General features: G+C 44.9%; 1 protein-coding gene across 1 annotated transcript in view; it reads right to left on the reverse strand.

Moving 5' to 3' along the window:
* LVRN (laeverin) overlaps positions 1 to 17700 on the reverse strand; it is a 39736-nt gene that overhangs the window by 17999 nt on the left and 4037 nt on the right. The window contains exons 2-9 of the mRNA XM_081213594.1: positions 15970 to 16112; positions 15472 to 15647; positions 13508 to 13634; positions 10978 to 11132; positions 5122 to 5235; positions 2762 to 2902; positions 1604 to 1669; positions 1439 to 1504 (exon numbers count right to left, since the gene is read on the reverse strand). Of these exons, the coding sequence (XP_081069720.1) occupies positions 1439 to 1504; positions 1604 to 1669; positions 2762 to 2902; positions 5122 to 5235; positions 10978 to 11132; positions 13508 to 13634; positions 15472 to 15647; positions 15970 to 16112 (988 nt within the window). The remainder of the gene's footprint in view (positions 1 to 1438; positions 1505 to 1603; positions 1670 to 2761; positions 2903 to 5121; positions 5236 to 10977; positions 11133 to 13507; positions 13635 to 15471; positions 15648 to 15969; positions 16113 to 17700) is intronic.

Consider the following 17700-nt stretch of genomic DNA (forward strand, 5'->3'; position numbering starts at 1 on the left):
GAAGCCAATTACCATACTAATTTGTGATTGGGCCTGGGTGATGAAACTGTCAATTATGTATAGGATGCCTGATCTAAGCAGTTCTTGAAGTGGGGTGGGGGCTTTTTCTCCACCTACTTTATTCCCCAAGTCTTTATTACCGTATTTTTCACTCCATAAAACGTACTTTTTTCCTCCTAAAAAGTAAAGGGAAATGTCTGTGCATCTTATGGAGTGAATGTGTGGGTGATCGCTGGCTCCCTTTCTGGCCCTGCCCCCTTGCCCAGGCCTCCATTGTTAAATGTTCTGCAGATGAAGGCTGTTTGTTTCCCCAGGGACATGTGACTGGCTGATTAGATTATCTGTCTGGAAACTGTAGAAACGGCTCCCTTTCCTTTCTTAAAGAAGCTGCAGAACTGTGAGTTGAACCCCATAAAACAGGATATTTTCCCGTTGCAAAGTAAGCTCAACAACTTGAGCTGATCCTCAAAAAAGGGGGCTTTTCCCCTTTGCAAAAGAAGCTGCACAACTTTGAGCTGATCCCCCCAAAAAACGGGGCTTTCCCCCTTTCCTCCTCTAAAAACTAGGTGCGTCTTATGGAGCAAAAAATACGGTAAGTAGAAACTTTTCATGTGGGATTAGTTTGCACTTCACACACTGCTTTCTGACACACCCATGCTTTGCTGACTGAGGGCACATGACTGCCCACAGATGGTGGCGGAAAGGACTATAGACAACTACAGATATATAAATGTACTGAGATTCATATAGACTTTTGTGTGTGTTAAATGGGCTATTAACCACTGCCTGCAAGGTAATATCACGTACCAGACATAAGCTATCATAGATGTGGGAACGTTTGGCCCTCCAGATGTTGCTGAACTGCAGCATCCCTGACGTGCCTACTGGGGCTGATGAAAGTTGTAGTTCAACATCTGGAGGGCCAAAGGTTCCCCACACCTGAACTATCAGATCAAAAAAAATGAGCTGCTGCTCAGGGAAAGACCTGACTTGGAATCATGTCAAAGAGGCTTAATGCAGAACGTATTTGGTGCTGCTCATCACTGAGCCCAAACTAGCAGAGCATCTGAACAGTAAGTTCAGCACTGTTGGTTCAAACTAGTGTTGTGCACTGTTTTTAGCTGAACCCTGAACACCACATCAGGCAGAGTCAAACAGGTCATTCATCTCCCAGCCCTCTCCTGACCACATGTTTAAACTAGGATGAAAAACCCTAATTAAGCATTAGAGCTAGCCCCTAAATTGATTTGGCATATGGATATGGGTCAGTTAGGCCCCACATTGACCTGGGGCCAACACAAAGTGCCAGATTGGGTCTCAGTTCTTATTGAGAGGCCATGCACAGCCCTGGTCCGAAGGCCTTTCAGGACAGGACCAAGAATGCCCCCACACTGGATATTCCAAGAGCACCAGCGAAAACACTAATGGTTTAAATCACCTTTTGAATGTGATTCCACAGGTCATCCTGGTTGGCATTTGAAAAGGAAAATGCATTCAGGTACGACTGTAATTAAACAAGTATAATTAGTCAATTCACAGTGACAACACATTTTGAATAGTCGTCAAGAATCCAACTGTTGGTAAAGTTGTTTTTGAAACTCACATTAAGTGCTTTCATTAAAAGCCTTTCAGTCACAAAGTTGGACAGCATCCGGATGATGGCAGCCCCCTAAGAGAGAGAAAAATAGATATAGATGATTTATCTTTATGTATTTAGAATGATGAGACTTTGCAAGTCATGAAACTCAAGACATTAATCTACCAACATTACATTCAAATTAGTAGTTTTATTAAATATATTGATTGTTGTGGGGGCGTTTTCAGATGGATAGCTGTGTGAATGTTGCAGCAAAATCATATAGAGTCTTTTTATATTATACAGTTTCTTCAAAATGATTCCCTGCACTCATATCATACATCTCCAAGTGATGAGATTTTGCATATCTCACACTGTTATATGGCTTTATATGGAATCTTGTGAGTGGCTATTTTGCCACAGAATGCTTTATTTAGGATGGGCATATATAATTACTAAGGTAATTTTCACAAGTGATACAAAGAAGAGTAAAAATATCTCACACAGCCTAACAGCCACATTGATCCAAATTCACAAATCAGAAGTAACAGACTGGAGAATAAAAAGGCACTTGTGGCATTCAGTGATGAAGTTTGCTGACCACATCAAACCTGTCGGGCAGTCATTCTCTTCCTTAAAAACCCTCTCCAGTTCTAGATATGTGGGCACATATTGTGTCTCCTCACAGGTGAAGGGAACATGGGGTGGTATTCAACAAAGCTTTATTCAGAACAGACCGATTGAAAGGAATGGACCTAACTTACAGTGTGATCCTATACATGCTTCCTTTGAAGTAAATGCCATTGTTCTCAGTGGTGCTTGCCCCAACATAACTGGGCATAGGAGCCACTCGTCTGTCCCGCCCCGCCCCCCCGCCCCCACTGTACACTGCTATTTGATATACAGACTCCACTTCGAATGCAGCAGGAAGCCTTCTCAAACCTGGTACCCTCCTATCATTCCAGACCATTGGCTAAACAGTTTGGGGGCAACAGGAGTGGTGGTTCAAAACACATAGAAGGCACCAGCTTGGGGAAAACTGTCATAAAGGCTTTACCATTCAATTCAATGGAGGCAGAGAATTCCCTTTCTCATGTTATGAAAAAGTGACAATTTCATACTAACTTTTCAAATCATGTGACCGATAAAATCCTTTAATATACTGCTTACAAATTTTGTTTTTACCTTCTTGTATGTTATTAAACCAAACAGTTTAAGTAATGCACCCGATTCTTGTCTTTCACCTGTGTCTGATAAAGACTGATTTTGTAGTTCATTATCCATGCGCAAGACAGGTTGAACCACGTTGTAACTAAAGATGTCGTCCTGAAAATAACCATAAAATAGCAATGTTTACCTAAAAATAAAAGACCACATTTTAAGTTATTTTGAGAATTATAATTAATTCATAAAACATTTAATAGGCTTCCTATTTAAAAACCTTCGTTCAAGTCATTGCATTCATAACCCCTTTCAAGAAAATCTGTATTTGGCTGAAATTCTTATCGCAGAAAATCAATTTGTGGAATGCCAGCATGTGAAATGTAATTGTCAGGAAACCAGTATCATGTCCTAATTTTAATTACCATCTGCTACAGATAATGTAGCATTACATTACAGAGCCTGGCGTGCTCTGGTCCATGGGGTCACAAAGAGTCGGACACAACTAAACGACTAAACAACAACAGATAATTAGTGCAAATCAGTTCAGTAATACATAGCACAAAATTTCAACAAAAAGAATACCTATGGTTTATAGTATTACCATAGCGCAACAGAGCAGTAGAAGACAGCTTTGACCTAGTATACAAGGCATGATTATTAGCTAGGGCAGCTGTTTTTCAACCAGTGTGCCGTGGCACCCTAGGATGCCTTGAATGATGATCAGTGGTGCCACAGGCAACACTGGCCTCTGTTCCTCTTTCCTTGCCTCCCTCCTCTGATGCGTTCTCGCATCTCTGCCTACCAGAGGCTTGCACAGCTGTTTGTTGCAGCAGCCCTGGCTACAATGTGCTTCCCAAGTGAATGGTGCCTCTGGCCAGGGGGTGCTAGTTGCCAGGAGCTGAGGTGGCCTTGGAGTAAGCAAGCAAGCAGGCAAGGGAGCCCAGCCAGCCAGTCCGTCAGCCCTTACTGTTGGGAATGGATAGACAAGTGGGGCAGGCAGGCACTGCGCTGGCCTTTCTTGTGCTTGTTGTGGGCAAGGCCTGCCTTGGAGCTGAGTGCCTGGTGCTGAAGGGGAGCCTTTCTGCCTGGCAGGACTGGCCACGCCTGCCGCTGCCTCTCAAGGTAAGAAGAAGAAGAAGAGAAGAGTTTGGATTTGATATCCCGCCTTTCACTCCCCTTCAGGAGTCTCAAAGCGGCTAACATTCTCCTTTCCCTTCCTCCCCCACAACAAACACTCTGTGAGGTGAGTGGGGCTGAGAGACTTCAAAGAAGTGTGACTGGCCCAAGGTCACCCAGCAGCTGCATGTGGAGGAGCGGAGACGCGAACCCGGTTCCCCAGATTACGAGACTACCGCTCTTAACCACTACACCACACTGCTGACCTCACATTCACCTTCAGCCAGTCTCCGTTGGGCCGCTAAGGCTGGGAGCATCCTCTTCCCAGGCCCCTGTGGAGCAGTGTGAGGAGGCACTTCTCTTTGGGGCAGGGGGGCAGCTCAGAGACCAGGAGCGGCAACAGTGGCTGCCCAGAGGACTTCCAAGGAGACGGGAGGAAGATGAGGGGACGCTCCACAAGGGAGGGTGTTTGAAAAAGGGTGAAAGGCTGTCAGCTCTGCAGACAAGGGGTGACATAACCACAGGGGTGCTGCAATTGGTCAAGGGAGCCGTGGACTCAAAAAGTGGATTCTGCTAAGGGATTTGGAGCCACCTACTGACCTTGATTGGGACGCGGGTGTCCATGTGGTGTAAACCACAGAGCCTAGGGCTTGCTGATCAGAAGGTCAGCGGTTCGAATCCCCGTGATGGGGTGAGCTCCCATTGTTCAGTCCCTGCTCCTGCCAACCTAGCAGTTTGAAAGCATGTCAAAGTGCAAGTAAATAGGTACCGCTACAGCAGGAAGGCAAATGGTGTTTCCATGCGCTGCTCTGGTTCGCCAGAAGCAGCTTAGTCATGTTGGCCACATGACCCGGAAGCTGTCTGTGGACAAATGCCGGCTCCCTCGGCCAGTAAAGCGAGATGAACGCTGCAACCCCAGAGTCGTCCGCGACTGGACCTAAGAGTCAGGGGTCCCTTTACCTTTACTGACCTTGATGGAGAACTGTAAGGCTGCTAGGACAGCTAATGGATGAGTTCTCAAAAAGGTGAGATGAAGTGGCAAATCTGTGCGTGGACTGTACTAGTTCAGTGTGTGGATAGGGGCTCATATGTAAGCAGGAAAGTAGGTGGAGGCAGCAGAAAGGAGAATGCTGAGACTGGATCTAAACTGGGGCCCTCTAAGACCTGAAAGAACCATTGCATAGATCCCATTAATTTCAAGGGACTGAAAACAATCCCACAGTTTGGATAAATTTTATATAAACGATGATATAGTTCACACCTACCAGAGGTATTTTGGGCATTATGTAATATGTACCGAGATGCTCCAAGTAAGATGCAAATCCTTCGTTAAGCCATATGTCGTTCCACCAATTCATGGTAACTAGGTTTCCAAACCACTTCAAATAGAAGGAAGAGGAGAGAGAGTCTTTCAATGTTTGTTTTCAAACTGCTCTTCTAATCGTCAGGCATAAGAGTGTACAGTGGTACCTCTGGTTATGAACTTAATTCGTTCCAGAGGTCCGTTCTTAACCTGAAACTGTTCTTGACCTGAGGTACCACTTTAGCAATAGGGGCTCCGGCTGCCGCCAGGCCACCAGCGCACAATTTCTGTTCTCATCCCAAGGTAAAGTTCTTAACCCGAGGTACTACTTCCAGGTTAGCGGAGTCTGTAACCTGAGGTGTTTGTAACCCAAGGTACCATTGTAGTTAATAGTCTCGCATTGGCATACGTTATCAATGAGGAATGCTATAATGTTTACAGGTTTGTATGGATTTAGGAAGATGCAGTGTTTTTTTTCTTAAAAAAATGTTTAGGGGTACTCTCATTTTCCTACTCATATTGAAATACTGCCCCTCAATGAGGTCAAACTTAGATTCACAAAATGTTTAGGGGTATGCGTACTCCCAGGAAAAAAAAGCACTGGGAAGATGCCATTTTAGAAAAGCTACAAAGATAGAAATCAGCAGTTAAAGTACTAAAAATCCATTCTGGGATTTGATAACATAACCCAGGGGTCTGCAACCTGCGGCTCCGGAGCCGCATGTGGCTCTTTTACATCTTTGCTGCGGCTCCGGGGCGGATACTAGCGAGGGGAGGAGGTGCATTGTCTCCTCACTGTGGCGGGCGCTGTACTGGCTGTGACGTCGCATGGGGGCGGTGCATGCGTTAGTCACGCACTGTCCCGACGTCACCTTCCCGCCCGCTGTCAGATCGTGGCTCCGGAGATATATTTGTTTTAAATGTCGCAATGGTTTTGCGGCTCCCATTTGTTGTTTTTTCTTCGGAAACGGGTCCAAGTGGCTCTTTTTGTTTTAAAGGTTGCAGACCCCTGACATAACCAAATAGAATTCTCTCTAAGTGTGATGCATTCAAGAGCGCAAATGCAATGAATTTGTATGTCTTTAAACAGCAGGACCAAGTGGAATGAGGAGGGAGCCCTAACGGTCTGGAAGACAAGGCCTTCCCTCACCTGCCTTCCCAGCACTGAGTGTTATTACTGGTTCCTGAGAGGTGCAGGGGAGCGGAGTGCGGTGCAGGCACAGCAGGAGGAAGCACCAGATTGGCTCTGCTGCATCTCCAGCATCACCCTGAGCTCCCTGGATCTCCCCTCTCAGGAAGCAGCAGTGATGCTCAGTACTGGGAAGGCAGATGAGCAATGCCGCCATGCCTGACTGCTACTGAGAAAATTAACTTTCCCCCTGCCAACTGCTATATGCATTTCCAGATGAGTTCCTATAAGCCAGTGTTTCCCAACCGGTGTTCCCCGGCACACGAGTGTGCCGTGAGACACCGGCTGGTGTGCCGCGAGATGCCTGGAGGGAGGCGGGCGAGTCGGGCGGCGAGAGGCGGGGCGGGGGCGGCGAGGAGAGGCCGCGCCTCCTGCTGCTGCCTGGCGCTCCTCCTCGCAGCCGGCAGCGCTGCCTGGGCGCCTCCGCGCGACTCTGTCTCGCTGGGTTTGGTCTCCCAGCAGAGACGGGTCACACGCGCCCCTCCCTCCCTCCCTCAGCCTGCGCGGAGGCGGATTGAGCGCAGCTGAGAGGAGCTGCCGAGGGAAAAAACGTTCACTTTTGTGCGTCCCTCCCGGCGTGACGCTGCGCGCTGACGTCACGGGGCGGGGCTTTAATGGTGGTGTGCCGCGAGATTTTTTTTTAGTACACAGGTGTGCCGTTGCCCAAAAACGTTTGGGAAACACTGCTATAAGCATTAATGGAGGCTTCTATTGAAATGGAAATGGAGACTTCTCTTGAGATGTAAATAAGCAGCAATTTTGGGTCTGGTCTTTTACCCTTCCCACCCACTCCCTTGATCCTTTTTCTACTTTAATTTAAAAGAGGCATGTTTATGCTTTACCACCCTATTAATCTTGTCAGGATAAAGCGTGTAAAGCACGGCGTTCCCCCAGTTTACAAACACTTTTTTTCAGACACCACTTTACATAAAACTGTTATCGCTTAACTCGTAATGAAAAGAAAAAGAAGTCAATAGGAAACACAACAGGAAAAAATAGATTTGCTTAACAACATAAGCAGAAGCATATATTGGAGTGTCAAAAGGTTTGTTTGGTATTAAAGTTTATAATAATCTGATATATGTTTGCGGATTTGTAGAGCAAATGCTAATCAATCAAGTTTTGATCCAGTATCTTATTTTACATGCTTTCATTAAGTACTCCTTTTTAGGCTTTTAGCAAAAAAATAGTCTGGTGCTAAACAAATGTGACAATGTTCCCTGCTGTTCCTTTCTTGCTCCCACTTCTGTGCTTCCCCTTGTTACTTCCTTCCCCCTCCCCCTTTAAACAAATGAGGTACAGATACTCCATATCAGTGAGTACCATCACAAAAAAGCACTACATACCCATAGCTGCATACTACATTCAGCTTTCAAGGAATGGGATCTATTACAAGCTGCCCAACTGCAAGCTCAAAGGGACAATGCACAGTGAACTTATGGAAATCACTAAATGTATGAATTATTTTTTAACATGGCTGGGAACTTCATGGAGACGAGCCATGACAGTTAAACCTCCATATTTGCAGGCATATTTTGCAGGCAAAAAAAATAAATCTCTTGAGTATCAGGTAATAGGGACAAACAATATGAGAAGGTCACTACTTTCCTGTCTTGCTTATGAGCTCCTGTATATTCCTTCCTGTCCACTATTGGAAGCAAAATGCTGGGACAAAGGCACTATAAACTGAACCCGAAAGGTGGTTCTTGTGTGCTTCACTTATCCTCCTACACTTCTACTGGGACTAGATTATAGCTGTGTTGCTAATTAGAGCAGGGGCCATTAGCACTGTACCCCCTCTCTTTTGCGGCCCAAAAATGCTATTTAGGGGGGCTTACTTTTAGCTGTGGTCTCTTAAACGGCATCTTGTTAAACAGCATAGTGCCACAGGAAGCCTCATAGGTCAAAAGGACAATTCTGGTGTGCTGGCAGAAGTGCAAGTAATTGCTTGCATTTCGGCAACATTTACCTAAGTCATACGTGGGAAGCTTTGGCCCTTCAGATGCTGCTGAACTACTGCTTGCATCAGCACCAGCAGGCATGGCCAATGGCCAGGTTACATGGGAGCCATATTTAAGCCACATCCAAAGGCCCAAAGGTCCCCCATACATGATCTAAGGGCTCTGAGAGAAAGCAAAAGTGGACTTCCGGGGTGGCGCCATCAGCAATGGCGGACTCCCTCTGAACTGGAGGGACTAGCTCTGCGTGAAACGGGTCTTTTCCGCTACGGCAAAGTGGGGACCCTGCTAAAAATCACAGGCGGATGAAGCCTGTGACCATGGGACTCGGCGGGCACCTTAGCGCCCCCCCAACCCGCAAAGGAACCCACTAACGGGCTCCGAAGTGAAGAGGGGGAAGTAGCGCGGTGCTGTGAGTAAATTGCTTTTTCTGTGGAGCGAAGCCACATAGCCGTTGCCGGAGAGCGCTGCCTTTTTCCTGGGACAATTTGGCTTCTAAAATAAGCACCCGTGAGTACTTAAACTTTGAACAATCGGACTTTAAATAAGGACTTACGAGCAGAAAGGAATTGGACTTAAAAATTTACTTCAATTTGGTACTGAAACGGGAAGGTCTAAACAGGAAGTCAGCCTTCCGTTTCTTTGTAGACAGAATAAAGCAAAGACAACGTAAACTAGAGCTCAGAAAATCGCTTCTAAAGGATTGGCTTTCATCATTTAAAATTGTTGAACCCCCTTCGGCAGCAGGAGAAGAAGGGGGATCTTTTTTGGATTGTTTAAACCTGCAGAAGTGAGTTTAAAGTAAAGTAACTTTCCACCGTCCTGATCCTGGAGCGGGGTGTCAGGACTGACGTTTGAAGCTCATTGACCAGAGACAAACATTTTTGACAGATAGTTAAAGGAAGAGAAACATAGTGATTCCACTGTTTCCTTTCGCACTTTAAAGGAACAAATATTGACAAAATATCTCAAAAAGGATACTTTATTGCAAGAACAAATAGAAGTTCTCCCCCTAGAGGGAGACTGTGAAACTAACTAATTCCAGGGAGCTTGCAGCTATCTCAGATTACAATCGTGGGAATGGACTTGTGACCTTGTAGGACAATGTATTCAGAGGCTCTGTTGTGTGCTCTCTGTAAAACAAGTGCCCTACTGGAACAGTTAAGTGAGAAGATGGATTTGATGACTAATGTGGCCAGAATTTTTGAACAGGCAGTGGGAAACTATGTGGAGCCCACCCAGGAATTAGATCAGGAGTGTGTCCTGACAGAGCAGATGAGAGAAGAGGATGTTGCTGAATCTTGGGCGCCAGGGATGGAGGGAGCTGCGGCCTTGCAGGAACATGAGCTTTTGGATTTGACAAATGAACTTGGAAAAAGCCAGATTTGGAAAGATAAAGTTTGGATTGGTTTGGAAATGGGGGGTTGGATAGACCCCCCTATGCAGGGATGTTTGGACTTTCCGAGTCTGGCAATGGGCCGTGAGATGTTTGGAGCTGTGGGGGCTCTCAATTTTGGAGGGATTCTGAAACATGTTTTTAAATACCACATGGAGTTGAGTCTGGACTATGGAAAAGGGGCTGATTTGTTGAAAAGGGTCAAAAACATCACCAAGCTGGAGTTCCCACAAGTGAAAGAATATGAAGAAGAGCTGCGGAAGGGACATGGAAGAGATTTAAGGGCCTCGGATATTAGGTTACCAGGTTAATGCGCTAGATCAATGGGATAAAAAGGACTGACAAAACCCGGGACCAGGAGGAAGGGACGCTGGATGAAGATTGGATTGTTTTTATTTCTCTTTTTATTATCAGGATTGTTTTATAAAATTGATGAATGTTAGAATAATGTTGGAACGAAATTACTTGGCTCTAGCAAAAATGTTTAAAGAATTAGGTAAGAATATTATGGTTGTGAGAAGTCGGTAAAAATAAGATTTAAGGTTTAAGTTTTTAAGGTTTTCTATAAGATAAAATGAAAATAGATCAAGCTAATGTAATGACAGAATACTATGAAATATGGAAAGGATTTGCTGTGATAATTATTAACCAGGATACAAAAAAAGGGAGGAGGTGGTCAAAGAAAGAAGGTAATGAGAGTTGAGGATTTGAGAATGATGGATTTATTTTTGTCTGTTTGCGGTGTATTTTTGTTTTTTGAATTTGTATTGTTTGATGTGGTTTGTTTTTTTCTTTGTTTTGTTTCTTTTTTCTTTTTTGCTTTGTTTTTTCTCTGTAATTCAAAAATCTTCAATAAATATCATATATAAAAAAAGAGAAAGCAAAAATGAGTACCGGTAAATGTACTCAATATACCAGTGACCTTTTTTTCAGTGAACAGTCTGTTGAAAAAACTCTCCACATTGTTTATGTTAATCTCAACACAGACACCCAAATAAATTATGGGCATTTTAAAGGTCATGCCGGGGTTCACTTTTATTATTTGTTAGTTCTATGGAATTAGCTATAAAACTCTAAAAATGTATTCAGTCAGTGATATGCTGTTTGAGCCTTCTACTTCCCCAGGAACTGTACTCCTGACGACCGATTCCAGACACTTGGCAGTTCTCAGGATTTATTTTCACATTAAATTGCCACTATTGCAGCTACAGCTACTTCGAAAATAACACCTTTGTTTTTAAGATAGATTAAAGTGCAGAAGATTTTACCACGTGCCTGGTGTGCTATCTCATGGGAAATAATTTTGCAAATCCAATACTTCTGGAGTGAGAATTTATCTTCTGGGTGATACAACAAGGATATTTCCTGGAAAGTCATTAGCCCCCAGTGTTCCATAGCACCAGCTCCCATATCAGGTAGCACCAGCAGATCTAGATTGGTTTAAATGAAGAGAAAAAGGAGAAGCTTTAGCAATTTCACAATTCATACGTTTACATGAGTGCTCTTGGCTTAATCTGCCATTTCCCAAGATTTTCAGTCGCTGACAATATTGGCATGAAAAGAAACCTAGTACAGTGGACGCTCGGGTTGCGAACGTGATCCGTGCGGGATGCACATTCGCAACCCGCAGCGTTCACAACCCACAGCGGTGCATCTGCGCAGATGCGGGTTGCGATTCAGTGCTTCTGCGCATGCGCAAAGTGCGATTTGGCACTTCTGCGCATGCGCAACTGCCAAAACCCAGAAGTAACCCATTCCGGTACTTCTGGATTTCGGTGGTCCGTAACCCAAAAAAATGCAACCTGAAGCGTCTGTAACCCGAGGTATGACTGTAAATACTATTGGGAGCTTTCCCCCCACCCCACTCCCATGTAGGTTTTTCCCATGCTCTGTGTTTTTTAATAACAAAAAAACAAGGAAGTATTCGTACAAAAGAACATAAAAAGATACCTGCTTAATCAGGTCTCAGGTCCACCTTTGGGCAGTGTGGCCAATCAGATGCCTTTAAGCCCTGTTTGTGGGCTTCCTGAAGGCACCAGCCCTCTACTCTTGGTTTCTCACAGGTTCCTAAGGGCAGTAGCAGAGGCAACCAGAGAGCTGGGGAGAGACATTAATATCACACCCTCACCACATCTCTCTTAGCTGCCCCACCACCAAAGCTTTCAACTGAAGATTTAGTTTTTAACGTGTGATATTTTAGTGTATTTTTGGTTTCTATGGAAGCCGCCCAGAGTGGCTGGGGAGGCCCAGCCAGATGGGCGGGGTATAAATAAATTATTATTATTATTATTATTATTATTATTATTACCGTATTTTTCGCCCTATAGGACGCACCGTCCCATAAGACGCACCTAGTTTTTTGGGGGGGAAATAAAGGGGAAAAAATATTTTCCCCCCAGCCGCGGGGCTGGGGCAGCCTGAGCTTCCCCCGACCCCAGCTCCCAAACAGGCAGCTCTCTGCAAGCCGTGGGAGCCCAGCGGTGGCTCCCGCTGCTTGCCGAGAGGTCCGCGAAGCCTGGACGCGCTGAGATCAGCGCGCGCAGGCTTCAGCATGCAGGCAACTCTCCCCAAGCAGCGGGAGCGTTCCCGCTGCTTGAGGAGAGATCCGCGAAGCCTGCACGCGCTGATCTCTGCGCGCGCAGGCTTCTGGATGCCGGCATCTCTCCTCAAGCAGCGGGAGCGTTCCCGCTGCTTCAGGAGAGATCTGCGAAGCCTGCACGCGCTGAGATCAGCGCGCGCAGGCTTCGGGATGCCGGCATCTCTCCACAAGCAGCGAGAGCGTTCCCGCTGCTTGAGGAGAGATCCACGAAGCCTGCACGCGCTGAGATCAGCGCGCGCAGGCTTCCGGATGCCGGCAACTCTCCCCAAGCAGCGGGAGCGTTCCCGCTGCTTCAGGAGAGATCCGCGAAGCCTGCACGCGCTGATCTCAGCGCGCGCAGGCTTCGGGATGCCGGCAGCTCTCCCCAAGCAGCGGGAGCATTCCCGCTGCTTCAGGAGAGATCCGCGAAGCCTGCACGCGCTGAGATCAGCGCGCGCAGGCTTCCGAATGCCGGCATCTCTCCCCAAGCAGCGGGAGCGTTCCCGCTGCTTCAGGAGAGATCCGCGAAGCCTGCACGCGCTGAGATCAGCGCGCGCAGGCTTCCGGATGCCGGCATCTCTCCCCAAGCAGCGGGAGCGTTCCCGCTGCTTGAGGAGAGATCCGCAAAGCCTGCACGCGCTGAGATCAGCGCGCGCAGGCTTCGGGATGCAGGCAACTCTCCCCAAGCAGCGGGAGCGTTCCCGCTGCTTGCCGAGAGGTCCGCGAAGCCTGGAGAGCGAGAGGGGTCGGTGCGCACCTACCGCTCTCGCTCTCCAGGCTTCAGCGAAAGCCTGCATTCGCCCCATAGGACGCACCCACATTTCTCCTTCATTTTTGGAGGGGAAAAAGTGCGTCCTATAGGGCGAAAAATACGGTATTATTATTATTATTATTATTATTATTATTATTATTATTATTATTATTATCTGTTGATGGCCACTTCAGGGATATTTTAGATGGAACAGCAGGGTGTAAGTCTTAAAAATACAATAAAACAAATAGTGTATTCTAAGGTGTAGGCTTTCTCGGACAGCTCATACCACAATAAACCAGTTAGTTTCAGGGTCACAGAAATGTTATGCCTTTTGCTTAGAATTTCTAATTCAAAGTCAGAAGAAAAAAAGCATTTCTGGGGACGTATCACATGATTCCAAGCAAAAACAATTTTGTCCGTTTTAAACATTTTAAGAGGTTGTTTCTTTTTAAAAAAGAAGCAAGCAAGAATACCTGTTTTTGAAAGAGGGTAACTGATGTTAAGTAAGTCTTCCATAAATGAAAAGATTGGTCCAGTGATATTTAAAGCATAATCAGCAGATCCATTTTTAATTGCATCCTTCCGAGCCCAAATGCGTATCTATGAATATGCACAGGAATGTTTATTTTGGACAAGTGATGAAAATCTGTTTCATATCATTAGGCCTTCTTCAGTGGCCATGAATTTGCACAGTGACTTTCAGAAAAAAGAAAACAGATATTTAGCAGAATTCCTTAAAACTTCATTGCATTTTAGACCTCTGTTCAGGTTGCCTTATCCTTTGCAGACCACCACATTTTCTTCCATGACATCATGCACCCTGAAAGTCTTGTTCTTTAAAAGCTTGATTGCTCCCACATCCGCATGCAGTTGTGCCATGTATTCTTCCAAACAAAAGGATGAGTTTGCAGGATGAAAGGAAAAGGGAAACGGTTGCTAGGTTTGTCAAAAAACATTTGACAATCGACACACCAATGAATTCATTTCTGTGTTATCCAGGACTACATAAGCAGTCACTTGAAAAGCATTGTGTGTCTGCTCCACTCAATGTTTGTCGTGACTACAATTTGCAAGAACCATTTATCACCTGGATTACATGCAGCCAGTCATCAATCAACTTAAAAATCTGCACTGAGTTAAATAAGTGAGAAGGTACGAGTGTGCTAAGTAGCCACAGAATGCTGCCTGACTCTTGGTGGGCAGGTGGAAAATTCTGTAGAAGGGGTAATGGAATGGAGCCTTCTGAATTGGTGCATTCTGTTAATATTTTGGATTATCAGACATTTGGGTAAATGGGAGTACTAGCTGCTTAATGGTTAGAGATATGAGACTTCATGAGTGAAACTTTATATAATCAGTAGTCTGCTACAGACAAGGTTGTCCTCCTTAGCTAGACAACACAAGCACTGATAAAGACCTTGGAAAATGAAAAGCCCAGAAACACAAGCATCTTACTCTTTCCCCCATAGTGTAGATCAGTGTTTCCCATCATCCCTGACTACTGGTCCTGCTAGCTAGGGATGATGGGAGTTGTAGTCCAAAAACAGCTGGAGACACAAGTTTTGGAAACACTGGTGTTTAGATCCTAAACCGTTCTGCCCATTTTGCAGATGACAAGACAAATCTGCATGGGCGGTTTGGCTAAAACAGACAGTGGGAGAGAGTCCCACGAGAGGCTGTGGACTGCTTTAGCTGAGATTCCTGCACTGCAGAGGTTTGAACCAGATGACCCTCAAGATCTCTTCCAACACTATGATTCTATGATGATATAATGGCCCAGACTGACAGCCTTTTAAATGGGACTATATCAATTTAATAAATCTTTAAAGGAGCACTCCCAGCACCAGTCAGCCGACTGGTGTTAAAAGCATATCTCCAAGGAGTTCCCTGTAATCACTGATTTAATAGTTACAGCAACCTCATTTGAACTTTGACAGCTATCAGTCACCTGCCCTCTTAATGTTAGGTGATTGACAGGTGGGTGGCCCCACTCACCTCTCAAAGATGGCCTGCACGGGATGAGGGAGATGAGCAGCCAGCACGCCAGCTAGATCTGGTTCATCTGGTAAACCAAGTCTGGGACAGCAGTGCCTACACGTTGTGAGTGATGTTCTAGTAAGAGAACCCTATTCCAATGGTGGGCTGGCATGTGGAAAGCAGTCTTCTAACAAACTAATGTTTCTCCACTAAAGAATCTAGTTGGATTGTGCTTAAACAAAACCTGATCTGGAGTAACCCTGTTCTGAATAAGATTGACAAAGTGGGAAACGGGAGTAGATGTAGCATATTAGTTTTCAGGATAAAATTTATTTTTAAAAAACCCATTTAATCTTATACCATAATTTAAACATCAGTGCATATTGCGCAACACATAATTCACTCATAAATGCAAGTATATGCTGCTAAAGTCTATAATAAATTCAGCAGACTTATTCACCTCATTGCCCCTCTCCACTGTGGTGACATAATCAAAGTTACAGACCGCAAAAGCAGTGACATATGTGGACATTTTTGGTGTTGTTTCAAATGTTGTGACAGTCCAGTTCATCAGTGCAGTCCCATTACTCAAAGTACTCAATGTGCTCTCATTCACATCTTTATACTCAGATACATCTATAAAAGAACAATTATTATAGGCATTAATACTGAATATTATGGCAAATTTGCTCTGTTCAGAATGGAAGTCTAAGGGTGCCTTCTATATAGTGACCGCTAGATCTAATAGTCAAGCCGTACTCTTGTTTCCTGTGTAAAAAATGCCATGGCCTAGGTTCCAGCACTAAAATTTTAGGCACCTAGATGATCAGGGCACCTGGGATTTTTCCAATCCTGGCTGCAGCAACTATAATAGCAACCATATTAATAATCCTAGTACCACTGCCATTACTAACGGGTCCCACCACACAATTATAAAGTCCCACATTCCCTTACTTACCCTTAATCGGCATGTTGGAAAGCACTTTATAGCTTGGGTGGTGAACAATACTGATGTTAAAGGTAGCTTTCATTGCAGGTTCATCAAAGCATGGGTAAACCCTCCTGGCATCTACCGGTTCTAGGTGCGATGCAACCAACCACCTAAATTGAGAATACGAATAAGTTTAAAGTCAATAGCTCGTAGTCTGGGGGATGCTCCTGAATCCATCTCGGTCATTAGAGGCCCACGATGTAGCACCCTGCTTGTGGTTAACGCTTAGCTGGAATGAAATATTCAACACAGCAATAGAGAAATTAAAATAATAATTTATTTGTCAGACAAATAAATGATAGGTACAGTGGTATATGGTTACCAAAGCTCTGCCCACTCCATCCCTGATGGCCAGCACTTATATTTCCTCAGCCCAGCTCCCTTGCTCCTCCTTTGGCTGCCTCTGTCCAATCAGCCTGGTTGAAATTCCTACTGGCTGTTTGCTAGAACCAATCATAAAAGATACACCCATTTTCTATTACCTTTTATGGGAGACAAAGAGCTATATTTCCTTCTATCCATAAATGGCAGACAAGTAGCCATATATCTTACATTTGCCTCGACAAGGCACCTTAATTACCAGATCACCTTTGGCCCCTGTTGCCCCTGCATTCCAAAACAAATGGCTAAAACAGATGGCTCATGGTATTAAATTCTATCTTAAACAGAGATCTTGGGTTCACATTCTCACACACCATCAATGAAATAAGAATCTAACATAAGAATCTAACATTTCTTACTTTCTAAATCCTTTGCATAATTACATTAAGCCAATAAATCTCATACATAACATAGATAGCTTTTTAGAAGAAAAGGCCTTTGCAAAATAAAAAGGAACTCAGTAAAAAGAAGCCTCTTCAGTTTACACCCCCCCTTTCCCAGCCAGCTGCTTTTCCCATTAGCTCTTTGCCCTTTAACTTTAGGAAAATATGGCTATTGTCTGATGGGAGGCACATGGTATTATTTTCTGTTAAACAATAAATCTTACTATTTACCAACTCTTAATTAGTGTTTTTGCAGCTTGATTGTATTCTGTAATATGTAGGGTCAGTATAACCTTTGCTCCCAGCCTATAATTCCCTTTTACAACTTTGAGAAACTTGTCTCCTGTTACTGCTATAAATCGGGGGGCCCTTGTTCAGCAGAGCAGGAAGATAAACAGCTGCCAGAGTACTTAGCCAGCTGGTTTCTGCCTGGCATGAAACATACAAACATTTGCAAATATATTTTTAAGCTCATTTTAAAATACAGGCCTTGAAAAGATGCCTCAACGAGACCTCGGTGGCTGGGAATCCCTTTTACCAGCTTTGTGGTTTCTGCACCGGGATGAACAGTCTTTCATGAGAGGGTAACCTGTGGGATTACTTCAATGCAATCTGCCCTTGAGGCTGGCCCAGGATGAGGTTGGTATACAAAGCCCTGTACAACCTGGAACACTGAGGTCCAGCGCCGAGGGCCCTTTGGCAGTTCCCTCGCTGCGAGAAGACAAGTTACAGGGAACCAGCCTTCTCGGTAGTGGCACCCGCCCTGTGGAACGCCCTCCCACCAGATGTCAAAGAAAAAAAATAACTACCAAACTTTTAGAAGACATCTGAAGGCAGTCCTGTTTAGGGAAGCTTTTAATGTTTAATAGGTTATTGCATTTTAGTGTTCTGTTGGAAGCCGCCCAGAGTGGCTGGGGAAACCCAGCCAGATGGG

This window comes from Podarcis bocagei (assembly GCF_964188305.1).
Source record: "Podarcis bocagei genome assembly, chromosome: 11".
Lineage (NCBI taxonomy): Eukaryota > Metazoa > Chordata > Lepidosauria > Squamata > Lacertidae > Podarcis > Podarcis bocagei.